This window comes from Phyllostomus discolor, chromosome 4, assembly GCF_004126475.2.
Source record: "Phyllostomus discolor isolate MPI-MPIP mPhyDis1 chromosome 4, mPhyDis1.pri.v3, whole genome shotgun sequence".
Classification (NCBI taxonomy): Eukaryota; Metazoa; Chordata; class Mammalia; order Chiroptera; family Phyllostomidae; genus Phyllostomus; species Phyllostomus discolor.
This window is the reverse complement of record NC_040906.2, coordinates 110,193,335-110,215,036: the sequence shown is the minus strand read 5'-3', so window position 1 is coordinate 110,215,036 and position 21,702 is coordinate 110,193,335. Positions and strand designations below refer to the sequence as shown.

The following is a 21,702-nucleotide window of genomic DNA, read 5'->3' as shown; positions in this document are numbered from 1 at the left end:
ACCATCATTCCCAAAACGCCACTATGGGGAGTGTCAGCTGACCCTGGGGAACACCAGACAGGCCAGCCCTTAAGGAAAGAAGACAGCCCAGGGCTTTCCCTTGGGAGCTGACTCCACCACAGCCCTCTCCTCCACATGCACTTCAAAGGTACTTTGAAGTAATGCGTGCAAACGGAAGGGCAGTTGTTTTTTGGTACCATGGCATTAGGAATGAGAGTTGAACTTTTTTACTTTCCTGGCCCTCTTAAATTAATTCTCCCTAATATATTTCTTTTTATTCCCTATATCATGATGCATTCTTAAGTTTCTTTCCAAGTGTTATGCAAATGCTATGATCTTTATAGGTCTACAGCTTCCCAGAATTGTCACACACAGGAAAATAAGGGGTGTCAATATTCACATTACAAGTAAAAACAGCCCTTGAATAGAATCAAAAACATTTAAGAGCTAAAACCACACCCTTCCAATGTTCTCTCTTTATAACTGAGCTCCAAGGACTCATTTTATTTCCATCTGCAAGGCAAAATATTTATTTGGAGTGGACCAAAAAAAATCAGCTTGTTGACAAGACACTAACATTCCTTGAATTTTTAAACTCCAATTTAAAAAATGAGCAATCATGTCCTTTTTATTATTGGGTTGGCCAAAAACTCCATGTGGTTTTTTCTGTAAAATAAAAGACACAATTTTCATTTTCACCAATAACTTGGCTGATTTGGATATTTTGAGTATGTCGGCTATGTCCCGTATGGTATAACAATTATTTTCAAGTAATGTCTCATTTGATTGCTATCAACTTCAACTGGTCTACGTGACCGTGGAGCATCATCCAGTGAGAAATTTCCAGCATAAAACCTTGCAAACCACTTTTAACACATTCAATCAGTCACAGTGCCATACACTGCACAAATCTTTCTTTGCATTTGAGTGGTGTTTTTAACTTTCTTGAAATCGTAAAGCATAATATGCTGAACACTGCTTATTTTCTTCCATCTTCAATATTATAGCTGCTACATAAAAAGTTCACCAATTTGTTTTTTTTTTAATGCATGCTGATTGCAGTACACAGTACAATCTAACAAAATTGTTTCAAATGAAGTTAAAGACAACTAAGCGCCACTAGAGCCACCTCATGGACAAAAACCAAACGAACTTTTTGGTTAACCCGTTTTTTCTTAATAGAGCAGCCTATGAAGATTTACTTTCTAGGGCAGGGAAAACAAAGTAAGCGCCATCATCAAGCTGGCCTTAAAAGCCACACTGACTCCCTGTGACGGGCCAAGAGCAGAAGACGCCTTTCAGGAGCCGGCGAGAGGAGGAAGGCCAGGACCCGGGACCTCTGAGGCCCCGCACGGGCTGGCCCGACTGAGCAGCTGCTCTGGCTCTTTCCCCAGCGTGCGCTGGACCTTCCTGACAGGAACTAGAAACTTCATTTTTTTGAGCTTTGTTGATGAATTTTTCAAAAACAACTTTCCCAATTAATACAGGAAGTTGTATTTGGAATTAAAAACTCTAATTAAAAACAAAAACTCACGAGGTGACTGTTTGACTTATGATGTTTCCTTCCTCTGATTTTGATATAATTTTGGAACCCTTTCCACGATTTCCTCAAGTGTACAACAAGTCTTCACAGGAGACCCAAGCCACATGATGATTTTCATGACTGATTAGTCTTTGATTACGAGTACAAGGCTTAGCTTCAACTAGCACATTCTTTCTGAAGACAACAAACATGTTTTCTGAAGAGAACATGTCTTTCCTAAACAGTTATGCTGGCTCTCAAGGTTTCACGGTCACACGGGAGTTTTGTGACCATTTGTGGTATTAATTTACACATTCCTTCGTATGGGCAAATAACATTAAAACCACCAAAAAAGTAAAATTCCCAAATAATATCTTGTAGTCTTTCTCAAAAAAGTAAATTTTAAGTCTTACCACATGTTTCACCATTCTCAAAGGAACCTCCTCAAAGGATCTGTGAGACGAGGAATTCCTATGCTGTCATTGATGCAATGTTACCAAATGTACATGTTCCTTAAATTCAACTTATTGGCAAAACTGTACATTCAGGAACACTAAATAAGTAAGTACACTGTGAGACAGAGAGACAAGACTACATTGGAAGAGCGAGAGATACCCAGGCAAAAGCCCAGCTCAGCAGGCCATGTGCTGTTGGAGGACCTGATTAAAAGCAAGCTGAACTCAGATGCTCTCCATAAATCAACAGCTACTTGTTAAAGTATCTGTTAGGGATTGGGATCACAGGAAAGAAAAAAGATAGAAAAGATACATTCAAACCCTTCCTGTGAATAAAAACACTCATCCCTACCACGTGTGTTTCGGATTCAAGGTTTGAATTTGGCTCCATCAGATATGTTCTTCGGACGAGATTAAGGCTCTTAATCTCTTTGAGCCTTAGTTTCTCAATATGCAAAATGAAGAAAATAAAACCTATCCCAGAGTTTTAGTAGGGACTGAAATTAAATGAAACAATATAGGAAAAGTACCTCTCATTAGATGTCCATAAATGTTATTTCCTTTCCCATCTTATACAGTATTGTCAAGAAGGCTGTATCTCTTAAGTAGTAATGCAGCATCTACCTGGAAAGGATCTGTCTTCATTGTGACCATGCAGAGGAACTCCGTTATTCTCTAACATATACTTCCTGGTAATGGGCAAGGACATTAGCCGGATGTGATGGATGAGTGAGCGCCAGGCGTGAGCTCCAGAAAGCACTGGTTCTGGTGGTAATGGGCTGAAAAGTTGAATCATAAAGTAGGCAGTGAGCAAGATGAATCCCAGGATTCCAATGACCTACAAGGAAAGACAGGAAAAGGATTAGTGCTTATCCCAGCAAACAAAATACTTTAATGCCAAGAAAAGAACAGCCCTCTTCTGCTATTTCCAATGTGCTTTAAGAACTAATCCATCTCCTTAAACAAGCCATTTATATTCACTTCTGAAAGCACTGAAAGTTTGAGAACCATGAGGACTTCAAGGCTCACCAAGCTTCTATCATATAACCGGGTGGTATGTACACCATTAAAAAGATACACAAGTAGAGATTAACTATAAATACACAGCTTTCATCTAGGACATTTAACAAGATAGTCAGATTTCCTAGTAACACATGGTAACAAGAGTAAAGGCCAATTTATTCATAGAGCAACCAAGGTGCAATGGTGGACTCAGTCACAGTAGTATTTGGGGAAAAAGTTGAGGAGTTTGTGCCCCATCTAAGCTTTTCCAAGTCAGAACACATTTTTACCTTATATATAGCTATAAGGAGAGGATACTGGGGTGGCGTTCTCTGAGGTTCATTCTTTTCCAACAGCTGTCTGATAAATTTTTCAATTGCCTTTTCTGACATGCCACATTGATGGCCTGTCTGTCTCACAAAATCAACAGTCTCTGAAAGTTTGTCATAAATGCTGATCTCATTGGCGGCAAGATCCATGTCTTCCAATGCAAAATCCCTGAGAGAGAAAACAAATGTAAAAGGAAGGATGGTTTCTTTAAAGTACTTTCTTTTCAAAGCCACTTGCTTTCAAACAATGCTTCTTGACCATCCGTGTGGAAGAACAGTTTTGTGCTTTCCCAATCCACTGCAGGCCAATGCTTTTATAAAACACAATGAACATGTAAGACAATCTCAAGGTAGTGCTACACAAGTTTTTAGGTGTGGTTAAGTGTAAGCTAGTAACAAACGGTTTACAGACCAGTGCTGGGACACAAACATTTTGAGCAGCACTGGTCTACAGCACAATGAATCTCTAACAGCTCTGTGAAACAGCCATCCCAAATGATTTGTGAAACTTATCACAAAAGATCTGGTATTGGTGATCTGCTATTGGTGATTTATTAAAATAAAAAGAAATAGAATATGGAGAATACTGTTGATCAATTATTTCTTTCCATTTATACCAGAGAGACCCATGAAACAAACAAACAAACAAACAAACAAACATTAACTTCTAAGGCCGAAAGTCTTTTTGTAAGTAAGGTTTTATTGAGACAAAAATGCCAGCCAAAAAGAAGACCGGTCTCGGGGCATAGAGTTTAAACTACCAGCAGCACGGACAGGTAGAAAAGACAACATGCCCGTTGTCCCAAGTTCTGCAAGCATTTTAATACATCAAGCAAGGGCAAAGAAAGAAGAAAGAGGCACTGTGAAAAAAATTGACATTAGCTATGGGTGAAGGGTAGGAGAGTGGGAAGCGGGGCCAACTCTGGGACAGAGGCAGAGAAAAAGTGTCCTGTAGACAGGCTGCCGCAGCAGTCTGAAAACCCTCGGAGGCTCCTGGAGTTTCACGGTGCCTAACTGAAATAATCTAGCAAATAGCCATCTAGAAATTAATCAAAGTTCTAACAGGCATTGGAAAAAATGTTAACAGTCTTTTGTTAGCTAACCCCCAGGCATTAACAGACTAACAATTCTGCCTCTTTCACTCTCTGGCTTGGGCCCTGTAATTTAATTTAGAACATCTCAGAATTTTCTCCTTAACAGACCTTTTAGCAACACAAGAGGAGGGACTGATCACGAAGGCAAGGTTTACTCCAAGGAAGGTGCTGATCTGCTCTGCTCCCTTGCAGAGCAAGGATTTCAGGCAACACAAACACCGCAGCATGGGAGCCCTTCAGACCTTGCAGGCTGCAGTCCTCATGCCTTTCCATAAACACAGTTTTAGACAACAAAGGGCATTTCATTTGTATTTTACACACTTAAAAGACCAAAAATCTATGACTAATTTCAAGATCCAACTTATTCTCACAGTTATTTGAAAAACAAATAGTTTCAAGGTGGCTATAAAATCAAAGGTAAAATGGCAAGAATTCTCTTTGCATCATTTGTAAAATGAATTTAGTTCTTTTAAAAAAGTGCTTTTGTTACAAAACATTATTTTTCTTCATTTATAGTATGAAAAACAGTGCTTGGGATTTATGCTGTCTTCTATTTTTTTTTTTTAATGCAGAAAGTCCTATTATTTCACATACTGCACCTTCAAAGAGCTTCTAATCTCAAAAACCATTGGCATGGTACAACTCTATTTTTCAGTAAGGAGATGCCACCACCTGTAGAGCAGAGGACAACAGTCATGTAGGTCCAGCAGAGACAAGGAGGCTTGAAGGCCACACGGCAGTCCACTTCAGCATCTCTCTCTTCCAACAGCGCCTCCTAAGGACTCCTGTTTGGTCCTCTTTGTGACTACAAACCTTTTAACTCACTAGTTCTGAAGCATGCCTCCACACTAGACTCACCTAAAACAGAGCTTTTAATGAATGCTATTAAATCAGACTCAGACTTCCAATGGCAGGTCATGTAGACTTTGAGGAACTGGGAGAGGGAAGGAAGAACACCATGCACAAAAGGGGGCACATCCTTTCCCCAAACTGTGTGCTGTAGCTCAAACTGACTTTGTAAGGCCGTATACACCTCCATCTCAAGGTTTATACAAAAGCATGGCATGAACTCTATTTAAAAATGTGTATTTTCAACAAATGCTGCTGGGACAATTTGATATCCACATGCAAATGAATGAAGTTGGACCCTACCTTCTACCTTATGTAAAAATTAAATCTAAATGGATCAAAAGCCTGAACTTAAGAGGTAAAACTATAAAACTCTTAGAAGAAAATGGGAAAATTTTCTTGACACTGGATTATGCAATGGCTTAGATGTTATCAAAAGCATGAGCACCAAAAGGTAAGTTGGACTATATCAAAAATTAACAATTTTTGTGCTGCAAATGATCAAGAAAGTGAAACATCCCAAAGAATGGGGGAAAATATTTGCAAATTATGTGTCTGATAAGGTCCTACATTCAGGTACATAAAGAATTCTTGCAATTCAGCCCTGACTGGTATGAATTAGTCAGTTGGGTGATGTCCTGGTTCAATTCCCAGTAAGGGCACATGTTTGGGTCGCAGGTTTGGTTCCTGGTCAGGGCATGTGTGGGAGGCAATCAATCGATATTTCTCTCCTTCTCTTTCCCTCTCTCTAAAAATAAATAAATAAAATCTTAAAAAAAGAATTCTGCCCTGGCTGGCGTAGCTCAGTGGATTGAGCACGGGCTGGGAACCACAGTGTCCCAGGTTCAATTCCCAGCCAGGGTACATGCCTGGGTTGCAGGCCATAACCCCCAGCAACTGCACATTGATGTTTCTCTCTCTCTATCTCCCTCCCTTCCCTCTCTAAAAATAAATAAATAAAATCTTTAAAAAAAAAGAATTCTTACAATTCAATAATAAAAAGACAAATAATCCAATAGAGGACTTGAACAGACATTTCTCCAAAGAAGATATACAAATGGCCAATAAACTCATGAAAGACATTCGGTGTCATTAGCCATCTGGGAAATACAAATCAAAACCACAATAAGATACCTCTCCCCACTTACTGGGGTGGATATAATATAAGTCAGATAATAACAAGTGTTGACAAAGATGTTGAGCAATTGGAACTCTTGTACACTGCTGGGAATGTACAATGGTCCAGTCGCATTGGAAAACCATTTGGCAGTTCCTCAAAAAATTTAAACAGTTACCATATAACTCAGCAATTCCACTTTTAAGTATGACCCCAAGAGCATTTAAAATATGTTCACACAAAAACTTACACACGGATGTTCAAGCAGCATTATTCTTAACAGCTCAAAAGTAGAAGCAATCCAAATGTCCGTGCACTACTGCGTGGACGGGTAAACCAAGGTCCGTCCACACAGTACAGTGTTACTGAACAGTAACACGGAGTGAAGTGTGGACACAGGCTACAACACAGATAACCCTTGAAAACACTAAGTAAAGAAGACAGTCTTAAAAGACCACATGTTATATGACTGCATTTATAGAAAAAGTTAAAAATAAACGCATCTATAGAGACAAAAAGTACATTAATTAGTGGTTGTCTAGAGGAGAGGGTGGGGAGGAATGGGAAATAACTGACAGGGTTTCTTTCTAGAGTGACAAAAATGTTCCAAACTTAAATTGCAGTGAGGACCGCAAAACTGTGAATATGCTAAAAAAACCACTTAATTATGCATTTTAAGTGGGTGGATTTTTTGGTATATACATTATACCTCAATAAAGACTTTTTAAAATGTATATTTATAGAATTTGAACTTACCCCTGTTGTGGCATTTATTACATTATCATGATTCTGCTAAGTTACTTGGTCTATTTCCTAAATCCAAAAATCAGAAGATTGAACCAGAAGGTTTTTAAAGTCTCTTCTAGCTCTAAAATTTTAAGAGTGTATGAACACTTCAGGAAGGAGAACAGATGCAATTCATTAGAAACTAAAGACTTATGTGCAATCGCATTCCCATATCACCATCTCCAGTTATGCCGTCCTACGTGCTGCACACTGTGCTAGGCACTCCAGAAACATTATCTCAATAAATTCATTGGAGCAGTCCCTTAAGGAAGGTGTGATTAATCCCATTTCACAGACGCTGAAACTAAGGCTCAAAAGGATTGATTAGTCCCCAGGACATGAACCCAAGTGTAACTTCAGGGTTGGTGCTTTTGACCTGCATGCAGGCTGCCTCCCTTACCAAGTATTTTCCTATTCTGAGATGGCAGTTCCGAAACCACAGCACCGTGGCCCTTGATTATCACAACTGAGTGGCGGCTGAGAACCGGGCAGTTACCAGTGACAATGAGTCCTGGAAAAAGAATAAAGCGACAACTTATTACAACAGTTTTCACATCTTGGTTTTGTGGACTAATGATTCCAGAGATAGATTTTTTTCCTAGCAAATTAACAAAGACATTCTAAGCAAGCAAGCAACCAACCAAGCAAGTAAGCAGGAATAATGTTCACTTAAGCACACTACAATAAATTATCCAACATTACCTAGTCAAAATCAATTAAAATTCAGTAGAGGGCTAGCAGAGAGCAGAGAGAATTGTAGAAAAAACCTAGTAAAAACTTTTGAAAGAATCGGGCGGTGGGGCACAGGTAGAACCCCTGGGCAGAGGAGAACATCACACTGGTGCAAGCAACAGACTGCCGGTGAGGCTAAAAGGAGCAACTATCATCAATTTTGATAACTCTTTTACAACTTTTGCAAACCTCTGTCCACTTTTGATACACATAACAATCTCACCAAACACCTAGTTTAAATTGCAAAAACAATAGTGTCTTTTTTATAATCCAAGTATACAATGACATTACAATACTGAACATATTTTTGCAAACTGTACATCCTTCTTCCCTGATATTCTAACACACTTCCCAAGTTATTAGAAAGGTAGTTACTGAAAATTTAGTGCAATTTCTAAGAGCACGTGGGAGTCTTGATAATAAGCCCTCCTTTTGCCTCTGGTTCTCAACTAGGGGGATTCTGCCCCGCCCACCCCCACCCACACATCTGGGGACCTTTGGAAAGTCTGCAGATATTTTTGACTGTAATACTTGAGGGGTACTACTGGCATCTAGTGGATATGATGTTAATTAAATAACAAAAATCTTGTCTTTTGGTCGGTTTCATACTGCCAGAGCAGCTCCCTCCCTGCGATCTAGTGAAAGTCAGCCCTCAGACACAAGAGTTTGCATAAAAATAAAACCATATCCCTTAAAAAAATCAAACATAAAATCATGGCTAAACATCAAATATGTGGGGACTGAGTGAAATCAGCTGAGGCTTGTTACAATCCCTTTACCTCTAGAAAGCAGGTCTGATTTTGGCAGAAATGAGTTTTGCTACAGAGGGAAGTTCTGAAGAGTGAGTTTGACTCTTACCAGTGGCTTATACCTGCCAGGGCATAGGCAGGATCACTAGCAGCATTACAAAAACCAAGGTTCCAGGCAGGTACCACCCTGGACATGCTGAACTGTCAGAACCGCTGGGAGAGCGGTTCTCCCTGCTAACCAGAGGAACACCCCCAACGAGGAGACACTGCTTTAGAACAGTTCTCAACTAGGGGTGATTCTGCTCCCAAGGGGAGATCTGGTGATATCTGAGGATATTTTTCGATGGTCAAAACCGAGGGGGCACTACTGGCATCTAGTGGGTGAAGACTAAATACCCTACAGTGCACAGGGCAGACCCTACAGTGAGGAACTGTCCTGCTCAAAATGTTACAAGAGCGCTGAGATGGCTAAAGCCTGCTTCCAAGAGAGGCCTGGGGGAGGTAAGCCAGGGGGAGGGGCTGTCTACTTTTGAAGGAGTACTTCAAGCATAGGAGGATGAAACTGAGAGCTCTAATAAAATGTTCTCCATAACTCCTTCTGGGTCTAAGTGTAGGAAAAAACAGGACAGAGTTGTAATAGAATGACTCTAATAAAACTTATCAATAAAAATGTTTAAGGCAGAAAAGAGGTTAAGAGGTCAGACTAAATGTAAACTTCTGCTTTGCCCTGTTTAATACAGAATTCCTCTAGTGATATAAATATGTCCTAAATACTGATGTAACAAAAGCCTGGAGGTTCTTGGTTTTCCAAACTAAACAGCTATGCCAGCTCAGCAACTCTAAGAGGCAATGCTGATTCATTTAGATAAAACACAAACAGGGAAACACTACAGTTGAGAAATAAAGTTCCAAAAGCCCATCTAAATATGTCCCAGTCTTCAGCAATGGGCGCAATATCCATAGAAATATTTTGTTTTTCCCCTACTAGGCTCTTTAGTATTATGCTACCTATGTAGTATGATAATCCATTGTTTAGTGTTATAATATATTCCATTATATTTTGTCCAATGATCCCCATTAATTGAAGGTATGTTCTACTACAGGGGAAAAATGTGGTCTTTGGATTATAATAAAAACCACTAAGCAATAACAGACATACTTAAAGAAAAAATAATTGATAAAATATAACTTAAAAGAGTAGCAAATTAAAACTGCAATAAGTACTTAAACTTTACAATGGAGAGAATTCTATTTTTTCACTCTTATCATCACTTGAATCTAACGGTCCCCTTTCTGGCCATCTCTGTCCAATGAGATTTGAAGAGTCTAGGACTTTTTTCACTCGCTGAAAATACGCCTCTTCATTATTTTCCCAACTTTTTATGTTGAAAATTTCAAGCCTCCAGAAACACTGAAACAGACAATGAATATCTGTATATCCTTAGATTCACCAATTGTTAACACATGGCCGTATTTGCTTTCTGTTTGTCTCTGTTTTTACCAGAACTATTTGAAAGTTAGTTGTGACACATCACAAAATCACTTCTAAATGTTTCAGGATGCATTTTCTAAGAATAAGGACATTATTTTATAGAACATTAGGCATCATTATCATAACTATTAAAATGACTAATTCTCTAATGTTACCTACTATCCAGTCCGTAGTCAAATTTCCTTTACTGTCCCTCCAAAAAGGTCATATTGCTTTTTTTAAAAAAATTGATTTGAGGGAAAGAGGGGGAGAGAGAGAAACATAGGTATGTGGCTTCACTCGTTTATGCATTCATTGGTTGATTCTTGTAGGTGCCCTGACCGGGGATTGGAATGTAACCTTGGCATATCAGGATAATGCTCTCACCAACTGAGCTACCCAGCCAGGGCCCATATTTCTTTTTAGAAATCTAGGACCCAACCAATGTGCCACACATCACAGTTAGCTGTTGGGTCTCTTTGGTCAACTCAAATCTAGGACAGATTCTGTTTTGTTTTGTTTTTTCCCTCATACGACATTGACATCGTTGAAGCAGGAGCCCCCCCACATTACAAAACTTATATCTACTTGCTCCTATCCTCACCTTTCCACTTTCCACTATTTAAAAAATAATAATGCGCCCTGGCTGGTGTAGCTCAGTGGATGGAGTGCGGGCTGCGAGCCAGGTGTTGCGGGTTCGGTTCCCAGTCAGGGCACGTGCCTGGGTTGCAGGCCATGACCCCCAGCAACTGCACATTCATGTTTCTGTGTCTCTCTCTCTTTCTCCCTCCCTTCCCTCTCTAAAAATAAATAAATAACATCTTTTAAAAATAATAATAATGCTTCCTCTTTAGACTTCCAATGCATGCACTGTATTCTCTCTTTAGAGCCAAGCTCAAAAAAAAAGAAAAAAGAAAAAAGAAAGCATCACTTCATCTTATTTCTCAAGTCTCCATTCATTTATTAACCTGTTAAAATCATACTTCTGCCCCCCTCACACCACTGATACTGCTTTCACTAAATCCACTAATGGCTTTCTACATGACAAGTCCAAAGGACATTTTTTCAGTTACCAACTTACCCGATCTCTCTGCAGCAGCTGCTGTGGCTATCCGTTATCCCTATCAAGTGCTCTCAAACCTTGGCATAATTCTCTAGTTCTCTTCCCAGAGTCTCTGTGCCTGAATGTTGGTATTAATCATAGCCACCCTTGACCTTCTCATTCCCTCCATGGCTTTAACAACCAGCTGTTAGTAAGCCCCAAATCTCTTCTCCAATCTAGAAAACTCTCCCGAACTCACGACCCAAATTTTCTACAGTCCCCTACATGTAATGTGTCCATAACTGACTTATTATTTTCCCCTGCAACTGATTTATCCAACTACATTCCTTTTAATAGAAACGCCAGTTCTCCAAATTTAAAACCTCTCCTCCTTTCTCATCCTCACCAATAAATCAATCACTAAATCATCAATTCTACCTCTATCGTTCTCACATTCATCACCTCCTCTTTAGCTCTACATTAATGGCAGTTAAGGCCATAAATCTCTCTCCCATGAACCATCACAAATATGCATTTAATCTCTACACGTTCAGGTTATCTTCTCTTGGCTAATCTACCCTTGATCCTCAACACTCGTTATTCTTCTGTAACACAAATTGCTTCACGTGACTCATCTGTTTAAACTCCTTCCTTGATTCCGTATGCCCTGCTGGGGAACAATCAAGCATGGTGGTTAAGAATACAGGCACTGGAGCTAGAAAAAGCTGAATGAAATACCAGATTCTCCATCTACTGTGTGGCCAGGAGACAGTACTTAACTTCTCCAAGCCCCAGTTTTCATTTATAAAATGGGAGTAAGTATGTCTTTCCAACAGTGTTGTTAAGGAATTGTAAAATGATGTATGTAAAACATTTGTCCCAATACTCAAATTAAATTGTTGTAAGACTTACTAATTGTTATAAGATTAAGTCCAAATTACTTAGCAAGGCCCTTTATAATGTGGTCACTGCCTACCTGTTCGTTCTCATTTCCCATTCCTTCTTCACATTCTTTGCTAACATAACGTTTCACATCTTTTTCTTTCGTACATATAATTCCCCCTGCCTACAAAGCCTAGCCCTCAGTGCTTTGTCCAATGATTGAACTCTTTCTTCCAACCTTGATTTTTAAACCTTTTCAACTTCGAACCTTAAACACAACTCTTATCACTTCATATTACATCTATCTTCTCTCTCACACACACACTAAATCTTTTCTCAAAAGCAGAGATAAATAGAGGCAATAACAACTTGGGAAACTAAAAACAGACATGCAAATTCACCTAAGAGATGTGGAACCTCATCAGTGTCTATGGAACAAATTTACAGAAAGGACCTAAGCCCTGGCTGGTGTAGCTCAGTGGACTGAGTGCCAGCCTGCAAAGCAAGGGGTCGCTGGTTTGATTCCCAGTCAGAGCACATGCCTGGGTTGTGGGCCCAGTCCCCAGTGGGGGTTATTTGAGAGGCAACCACACATTGTTCCTCTCCCTGTCTTTCTCCCTCCCTTCCCCTCCAAAAACAAATAAAATCTTAAAAAAAACAAAGAAAGAAAAAGAAAGGACCTAAAATGATCATTCTGTTCTCAGACTAATTTAATGTAATTATTGGTTTATTCATTTTACTTTCTATTCTTCTATTTTTAAAATATATATTAGCCTAATGAAGGTTTAGGTAGGTAGGTCAGGAACCTTATATTGAACAGTCTCTGTGGTGCTGTAAGGTAGCTGTAAAGGAAGTGATTAAACCTGGGTCTTGAAAATTGTTTTGGTCCAATGCAGAAAGGGCAAACAGGGTCTCTCTCTGGTATGCAAGTTGGGCTATGTGAACTTCAGTCAAAACTTTGATGTACTGAAAGAGACCGAGTTTTGCCACCCTAAAGTTCCTTTCAGGATATTGATTTTAAGTTTGTAATTAAAAGACTCAAAGCACCTTTAACCCTCCCCCACTTTCCTACCTGAGAGTCAGATGGAAAAACTTGCTTCAGGAAGGGAACCTTAACATAATCACCTTAGACTGGATTCCTAACTTCCTTTAGACTGGAAGACTCAAAGCAGGAGCCAATCCCTTCCACCACCACTGTTTTCTGGGTCGCCTAGCAAAAACTTACCTGCCAAGTGTGTTCTGTTCTTCCTCAATCACTTGTAAATAGCTTGATCTCACTTTTTAAATTTAAGATTCCAACCCCCTCCCCTTTGTCCAAAATGACAAATATGCCTATTTGCCTCACTGTCTTGGGGCATTTCATGCTTGTGTGAATTCTCTGTACATACATACAAAATTTTGGTTTTCTCCTCTTAATCTGATTATTAGTCCAGCTAGGAGAACTTAGAAGATGTGTGGGAAAATATCACTTTATATTTTATATTATAACCCCCACAATTTCAAAGTTGAATTTAGGTTAAGGCATGTTGTTCCTTAGGGAGAAAGTGTGATAACTCAAAACTCAAACGAATTTATTAACAAAGAGATGTTCATATAAGATTCCACCATGTGAACAACCAAATGACCAACCAGATAAAGTCATAATACCTCAGAGAGGTGTTTATTATAAGGTGATGACAAAAGAAATATATTTTTGAATACCAAGGCTATGTGAGCTCTTAGAGCTCTTAGAGCAGAAAACGTGGCGTTTGTCAGGTTATTGGCCTTTAAATACTATGCAATGAAGAATGCGAATTTCCTTGTACTAAAAGGCAATTACATGCCCTGGCTTGTGTGCCTCAGTGGATTGAGCCATCAGTTTGTGAACACGGTTGGATTCCCAGTGAGGGCACATGCCTGGGTTACGGGCCAGGTCCCCAGTAGGGGGCGTGGGAGAGGCAACCGCACATTGATGTTTCCCTCCCTCCCTCCCTCCCTCCCCATCTGTCTAAAAATAAAAAATAAAATAAAATAAAAGGCGATTACAAACAGCTCATTTATTCAGGTCAATACACCAAGTCATATTCCTTTCTGAAATTCAAATGCCATGCTCATCAAATACCAAATTCACACTGGAAAAAAAAACCCTCTTTAACAACCAAAAAGATGTTTCGGAGGGGGTCAAAGAATCTCATCTCAATATACAAAAGAAAAAAATCTGTCAAAAGGGCAATGAAACCTACACTTTGCTAGCATTTGTCATGTTTTGGACACTGCTGTGGTGGCTACGAAACAAGTAGGGTGGACCTCGCTTTGTTATTAAAGGGAGAACGAAGGAAAACAGGGCAGATGTCTTAAGGAAGTCAACCCCGGAGAGTTGCTAGGGGATGCCATCAGTCTGCAAAACGCCAGAGGCTCAAAAAAGGTGTCAGCGTAGGGACGAGAAGTGGCTTTCGGGGCAGGGGAGGGGCTGCGCGAGAATGTCACAAATGGGCGCGGCGGCGAAGCTGTCACAGAGCGACCTCCCCCTCCCGGCCTCGGGCCCCAGTCACTCACGTGCAGGGCCCGCGCCCCCCAGCGCTCCTCCCGCCTCGGGACAGCAGCTGCCGGGCAAGAAGCCGATCACTTCCTGCTTCCCTGCGCGCAACCCGGAAGCAACCCACACGCTACAAGCGGTACCGCCCGTTCTAGGGTAGATCTTTCACTCAGACTCGCGCTTCCGCCAAAAACGGAACGTGCGTTGTCGGGAATTCTCGCGATATCTGGAGCGGATTCTTGCTCCCTCTGGTGTTCAGTTTTTCATTTTCAATGTTTCTCGGTCCTTGTCAAAATCTGCGGTCTGCTTGCGATAACACAGACTCAATACCCGAATTGATTAATTCAACAAGCATTAATTGAGCCCTCTACTGCATGCCAGGCAGTGTGACAGGCAATAAAGGGTAGGCGGGAAACGGATACGTAAATGGAGGGCAGGCCTTTACCTCCGGGAGCTCCTCTAAAAAAGACCAGCAGATAACTCAAATTTACACACGGCCCACTCAGTATTTTTTGAGAGCATACTTTGTGCTGAACGTTACTAAGCACTTTATATTAGTGAAACCGCCCCAACAACCCTATGAAAAAAGTTGCCCTACAACATTTTCCCTCAAGCTGAGGTTCATGGAAAGGTTAACTCGTTGAGGTTACCAGCATATAGAGTGGTGGGGTCACGATTTGAATCCAGGCTACTTATCTTGCCCTGCCTTCAATGCTGAAGATTTTAATTGCTTTCTGCAAGAAATCTGCAAACAAAATGCTACTGGGTTCAGCCTAATAAAGCTACAGCTACAAAGGCAGTGGGACATTGAGGCAGGTATAGGCAAACCAATTAAGCAGAACAGACAAACCAAAAACGGAACCACTCATATTTAGACACTTGCTTCATGACAAAGAGATTAATAGAGGAGTGAGGAAAGGATAATAGGTTCAATAAATAGTGCTGGGTCAGCTGTGTATCCATATAGGAAAAAATGAAATGACTCCTGTCTCACCTTATATACTAAAATAAATTCTATGTTCATTATAGATCTATATGAGTAAAATGAAACAAAACTTTAAAGCAGTTCTGTCCAATACTGTCACCATACAAGTGACTACTGAATACTTGAAATGTGGCTAGTAGGAATTAAGATGATCTGTAAGAGAAAAAATTGATACATTGGACTGCATTAAAATTAGAAACCTCTGCTCATCAGAAGACACAATGAAGAGAATGAAAAGGCAAGCTGTAGAGTAAAAGAAACCAGCAAAGAGGTTGTGTCTAGGATATATAAAAGAACTCTGCAAATTAAAAAAAAAAAGCCAAATAGAAAAATGGTCTGAAGATTTGAACACGAAAATATGCTGTCACAAAAGAGGACATCTAAATGGCAAATACACATGTGAAAATGTGTTCAATTTCATTAATCATCAATTGTCAGGCAAGTGATCACTAAGATAATATATAGACTCCAGAATTGCTTAATGAAAAAGATTGGCAACACTAAGTGTTGGCAAGGGAGCAAAGCAACAGCAACTCACACACTGCTGGTAGGACTGTAAATTGCTACAGCCATTTTGGAAAACAATCTGATGTTAACTACCAAATTGTAATATACACTTAACCTATTACCCAGCAATTCTACTTCCAGGTATATACCCCCCAAAAATCATGCACAAGTGCAAAAGGTGCATACAAGAATATTAATAACATCATCATTTGTAACAGTCACAGTATGGAAACATCCCAAATGCCCACAACCAACAGAATAAATACATTGTAGTATATTCATGCAACAGAAAACACTGAAAAAATGAAACAATGTCCACTACATACAACAACATGGATATATCTCACAAACATGTTAGACAAAAGAATATGGAGACATGAAAATACTTTATGACTCCATTTATATAAATTTTAAAATCAGGGAACTAATTTAAAACTACTATATTTTTCAGACTACAAGACATACCCCCCAAATTTTATAGTACAAATGTAGCTTACCTGGGTTGCTGTGGGGGAGGGGGTGGCTGTGGAGTAGGGTCACAGGTTATTAAGTGTTTTACCACAGTTTTTGCTTCAAAATTTTTTTTCCCATTTTCCTCCTCTAAAACCTAGGTGGGTCTTATGGTCTGGTGTGTCTTACAGTCCTAAAATATCTATGAATTTAGAAAGCACTTACCTTTGGGGTGTGAGGAGAAGCACTGATTGATGGAAGTGCTTCTGTGGAGTTGGAACATTTTCTTGTTTTGATGGTGGTTGCACAGGTGCATTTATTTTATTTTGTAATAATTAATTGGTCTGTGACACTTAGTACCTGCCCACTTTTCTGGATGTATATAATACTTCAATTTAAATTTTTACTTTAAAAAAAGGGCTCTGGGGACTCCAGATACCCTAAGGATCCCATGTCTTTCTTGCCCTTCCTATCACCTGAGTGACACTTCCAATGTACAAATCTGATTCTGCCCTTTTGCGAATCCCTATTGCCCTCAGAATCAATGTCCAGGATCCTTTATGATTTCCTTACACTCAATTCTAGTACAGACAAATAAATTTCTGGCTTCCCAGGTTTTTTATTCTCTAGATCTGCAAAGAAACCTCTCCTGGCTTCAACATTTTCCAGATCTCAGCTCAGGTCACCACCCAGAGAAATCTCTGACCACCTAAGGCCAGCTCTGAGACAACCAGAGCTGAGCACTATGTGCTTCCTTATTACAGCTCTCATATCACTTTCCTGCAGCTGTGAGTTTAATTGTCTTCTCTCCTAGAATATGAATTCCTTTGGGGCTGAGCACAGTGCATGTGACCCATCTCTATCTTCCTCAGTGCCTAGTGGCTGGTAGGTGTGCCAGGAAAAGATTAAGGGAGAAAGTGAGCTTGGAGATGGCCAGTAAGGATTCAGACATTGGAGCTTGAAAATGAACATTTCAGGCACATTCTGGGAACTTGGTATGTTAATCTTTCTGGCTGAGGCCGAGGCTACTCATAGAAGAAAAAACGATCTTTAAAGATCACTTCTGCATAGCCAGGAAGGTCTTGAATGTTAGGACTTTCATCTGTGGGCAATGGGGAGCCATTGCAGGTTTCTGACCAAGGGTGTGACAAGGTCAGAGCTCTGCTATGCACATACACATCCAGTGGAGGAGGAAGGCTAGATTGGAAAAGGAAAAATTAGCATTGGAAAATTCAAGGGAAAAACAACTGTGATGATCTAGGTAAAAGGAATGGGAGAATGAGACTCTACTTAAGAAACATTTCCCAGGTAAAACAGGTCAGAAAGGCTGCCAGGTAGTAGAAAAGGCTGAGAAGACAGCAAGAGAAAGGCTTGGGTTGCAGGACACAAGAAATCCTGGTGCACTCGGAAGCTGATTGCTTCCTCCTGTCAGTCACTCAGAGCCTTCCACTTAAAACCTGGCTAGTGTAGATGGAGAACAGATTATGAATGTGTAAGTGCTTGGTAACCTGTAGTGTGTGGGGGGATGTGGCTCAGGGAGTGTAACGAGTCTGGTGGCCCTGGCTGGTGTGGCTCAGTGGGTTGGGCATCATCTGGCAGAGTGAAAGGTCACCAGTTTGATTCTTGGTTACAGCACATGCCTGGGTTGCTGGCCTGTCCTGGGGGGGTGGGCATGTGAGAGGCAACTGATCAATGTTTCTCTTACATCTCCTTTTCCCCTGTCTCTAAATATAAATAAATAAATAAAATTTTTAAAGTGGCATCTGGTGAATAGGACAATAGTGATTATTTGAGACATAGGAGGAGGAGCTGGTTTGGAGGAGAGGATAAGGAAAGAAATGATGGGTAAATCTCATTTCTTTAGTGTTGGCTTCTCTCTGTTGAGATTTAGAAAAGTCCTTGACAAGGTTCCCAGATAACAGCACCCTGTGTAACAGAACTGCTCGTTTCTGGATTGTCATCTTCGCTCCTCTCAGCCATTGGAGACTCTCCGTGCTGGTCTGGAAAAGGCCCTGTGTGTACATTGAACTGTAGTGAACTAGGCCATGGTCCCTAACGTGGGCTATTAACATTTTATTTGGGAAGAAGAGAATCTGACACAAGCAGTTAGACACCAATGGAAGGTGGCACAGAATTAAAGACTAAGAAGAGAGAAGGGAAGAAAGCCTATTGTAGGCGGGAAGAATAGAGAGGTATTCTGAAGGAGCTGGGACAAAGGCATGGTGAGGTTTGGGAAGCATTGCAAATAAAGAGAACAGCCTTGGCAGAGGCCTGGGAGAGGGAATCTCAGCGGCACATTTAAGCATGGATAAAATAGTAGGAAATCGGGCAGGAGAAGTCAGTAAGGGCCTTTAAGCCCAGGTCAAGTGGTTTGGGACTTTATTTTAATAGGCAAAGGGAAACTACCTAACATTTCATGGCAAAATGACATACTACAAGAAATGTCAGGAGGAAGGCGTTGCCTGCTATATGTGTATAGGATGGATTAGTGGGGAAAATCCAGAGGCAAGGAATCCAGCCAGTGGGGTTCTGAAATAATCACGGTGTTAAAGGTCTGAAACAGAAGTGGGAATGGGAAGGAAGAGATATATTTTGGGGATCTTTGGAAAACGTAGTGAATAGGTCTTGATGATGCATCTCTTAGAGGAATCGGAAAGGATGATCTTAAGGTTTCCAATCTGAAAAATGATGCTTTTATAAGAGTTTTTATTTTTTAAAATAAAAAACATTTATTCAGGTGATACAGTAAGCTTAGATACAAGGTAAATGAAGGAAATACAAATTGCTCTAATTTAATGTGAACTGTTAGTTATAACTAAGAAAAGGAATCCAGGCCTCTTTCCCAAATCCTTCCTGAAGTCACTGACACCCAATGTTTTCTTTGGGACAAAAAGGTCAACAAATATTGAGCCTCTTGAGGAAGGATTTTTGGAATAAGACAGAGAGACATTTACTTATTCTTTTAAAAAATTTATTTACCGATTTGGGAGAGTGAGAGAAACACTGATTTGTTGTTTCACTCATTTATGCATTCATTGGTTGACTCTTGTATGTGCCCTGACCAGAGGTCAAACCTGCATCCTTGGCGCATTGGGACCATGCTCTAAGCACGGAGCTACCCAACCAGGGCCCACTGTCTTATTCTTCAGTAAAACCCCAAGTATCTTCACTGTGCCCTAAGCCTCCCAAAATACATAGTAAGAAACTACAAAAGATCCAGAAAAAAGGCAACTCAAATAACAACAGACATAATGAACTGATGATAAAGAATTTTCCTTCCAGCTCAAGGGTCACAAAGAGGACATGAACACAAGCCCATGGGACATGTGATATTAATTATACCTTACGTTAGCACAGCACTCATCAGTTTAAAACATTGTTTTATGTCCACCATTCTTTCAGCAAACCCTCAGCACCTTATGCTCAGTACTCTGTGAGGAGGGCATAGAGACACAGGAGACCCAGTGCCTTTCTCAAGGAACTCGCTGTCTAGTTCGATCTTTACAACCTGCCTAAGCTTACTCCCACTGCACGATTAAGGAGACTAGGATTGAGCTGTGCTTGAAGCACAGACTCACAGTGGTGGTACTTTGAGCAAGTTATTAACCTGTTTCCTCAAAGTAAAAAGGGAATAATAATATCTACCTCATGGGGTTATGAAGATTAGGTGTTGTCAAAAGTTCAGAAATAGTGGAAGTAAAACCACTGGATCACGGGAATAATTAGGAAAAGTTTATTGTGCAAAACCAAAAAACAACAACAACCAAACCCAAAGAACAACGACAAAAACAGTTTGCAAACTGGGAGCACTCAAACCGAACATGGAATGAGGCTCAGAGGTGTTGCTATAAAACAGCTTACATAGTGAGGAGGCAGTGGCTGTTTATTCTTCACTCCTTTTCCTTCTCTCTCATTTTCTTCCAGATCGTTTCCTCTCCCCCTAGAATCTCAGCCTTTGGAGTTTGAAGGCTTGGATTTGTTATATGTCTATGGACAAATAAACAAGTCATCTAACTACCAAGTCTCAGTTTTCACATCTGAAAAATGAGAATAACAGGCACTCAGTTCGGTCTGAGTCACCTGCTTTGAAATCTCCCAGGTGTACTCTCCTCCTTTCTAATAAATAAACTTGCTTGCTGGACTGTGTCTCTTGACCGAATTCCTTCCTCGGAGAAGAACCGAGGTCTTCAGAACACCACCACTGATCCAGTGACATTTTTTGGTGCAGTGACTGGCATCACTACCCCGATGGGAAATCAAAACTCCATAACTCAGGACTTGCCCATGGATGCATCCTTAAGAATTAGGGCAAGTTTGACTCCAAACCCTAAAAAGAAAAGGATTAGCCTTCTTTGGTAACTCTGCCTGGCTGCAGTACAAGTTAGGAGACCAGGAAGTCTGGCCAGAAAACGGCAATCTAAATTACAATACTACCCTTCAATTAGACCTCTTCTGCCACCGACAGGGCAAGAGGACTGAGGTTCCTTATGTGCAGTCATTCATGGCTTTAAGAACTGACCCGGGACTACGCCAGGGATGTAAAACAGACCCTGCAGTTTTGGCAGTGATCACCCAGACAGCCGAACCTAAGACTGAGGGCTCAACCGCTAACTCCACAGAGGAGACTGTCGGGGAGAAAACGCCAGGCCCCACATACCCAAAGACTCATGATCCAGAACCTGCCCCTCCACTCCCAGGGGCCACTCCCAGTGCTCCACGACTGGGACAGCCTTATAGGTTGTGTCCACTGCAGGAAGGAGGCAGACCGCAGAGCCACGTCAGGGTCGAGGTCCCTTCACCACGCAGGACTTAACACACCATTAAACACCAACTGGGAAATTTTACAGAGGAATCTGATGATTATATTCGAGGTTTTCAAAAGTTCATTCTAACCAAAAAAATGAGACTAACAATATTTACTTTTACAGTAGATAATAAAATGCGGGTACTACGTAAATTGTACAGAGCCTTGTCAAAGCTAGTTCCTGGCATCTCTCATCTCTATTCCCTTTCATTCTCTTCCTCGCCTAAAGGTCCCTGCCTTATCGTGAAACTAAGAAATCCTTGGAATTGAAAGTTAGGACGGGAGTCCAATCGGAGTGTATATTTACTGGTTGTTCCCGCCTTCCACGCCCAAACGAACCAATCAGGCGTCCGGAGAGAGGCGCGGTAGCTCTACTTGAAGACCACCTAGAAGGGAGCTCGCATTTTTCTG

At 40.7% G+C, this 21,702-nt stretch overlaps 1 protein-coding gene across 12 annotated transcripts in view; it reads right to left on the bottom strand.

The window, feature by feature from the left end:
• C4H6orf89 (chromosome 4 C6orf89 homolog) overlaps positions 1 to 14,718 on the bottom strand; it is a 38,751-nt gene extending 24,033 nt beyond the window's left edge. For 6 of the 12 annotated variants that reach the window (XR_004902730.1, XR_004902731.1, XR_004902732.1 and 3 more), the window contains exons 1-4: positions 14,566 to 14,718; positions 3,270 to 3,477; positions 2,602 to 2,815; positions 241 to 243 (exon numbers count right to left, since the gene is read on the bottom strand). Coding sequence is in view for 9 of the 12 variants with exons in the window: in XM_036024037.1 (XP_035879930.1) it covers positions 241 to 243; positions 2,602 to 2,815; positions 3,270 to 3,458 (406 nt within the window). In the remaining 3 variants the exon portion in view is untranslated. Of the gene's footprint in view, positions 1 to 240; positions 244 to 2,601; positions 2,816 to 3,269; positions 3,478 to 6,618; positions 6,848 to 7,554; positions 7,666 to 14,565 lie in introns of those variants that run through there. The other 6 variants (XM_036024038.1, XM_028509815.2, XM_036024045.1 and 3 more) reach the window with 6 other exon arrangements.
• Positions 14,719 to 21,702: the final 6,984 nt, after the last annotated feature.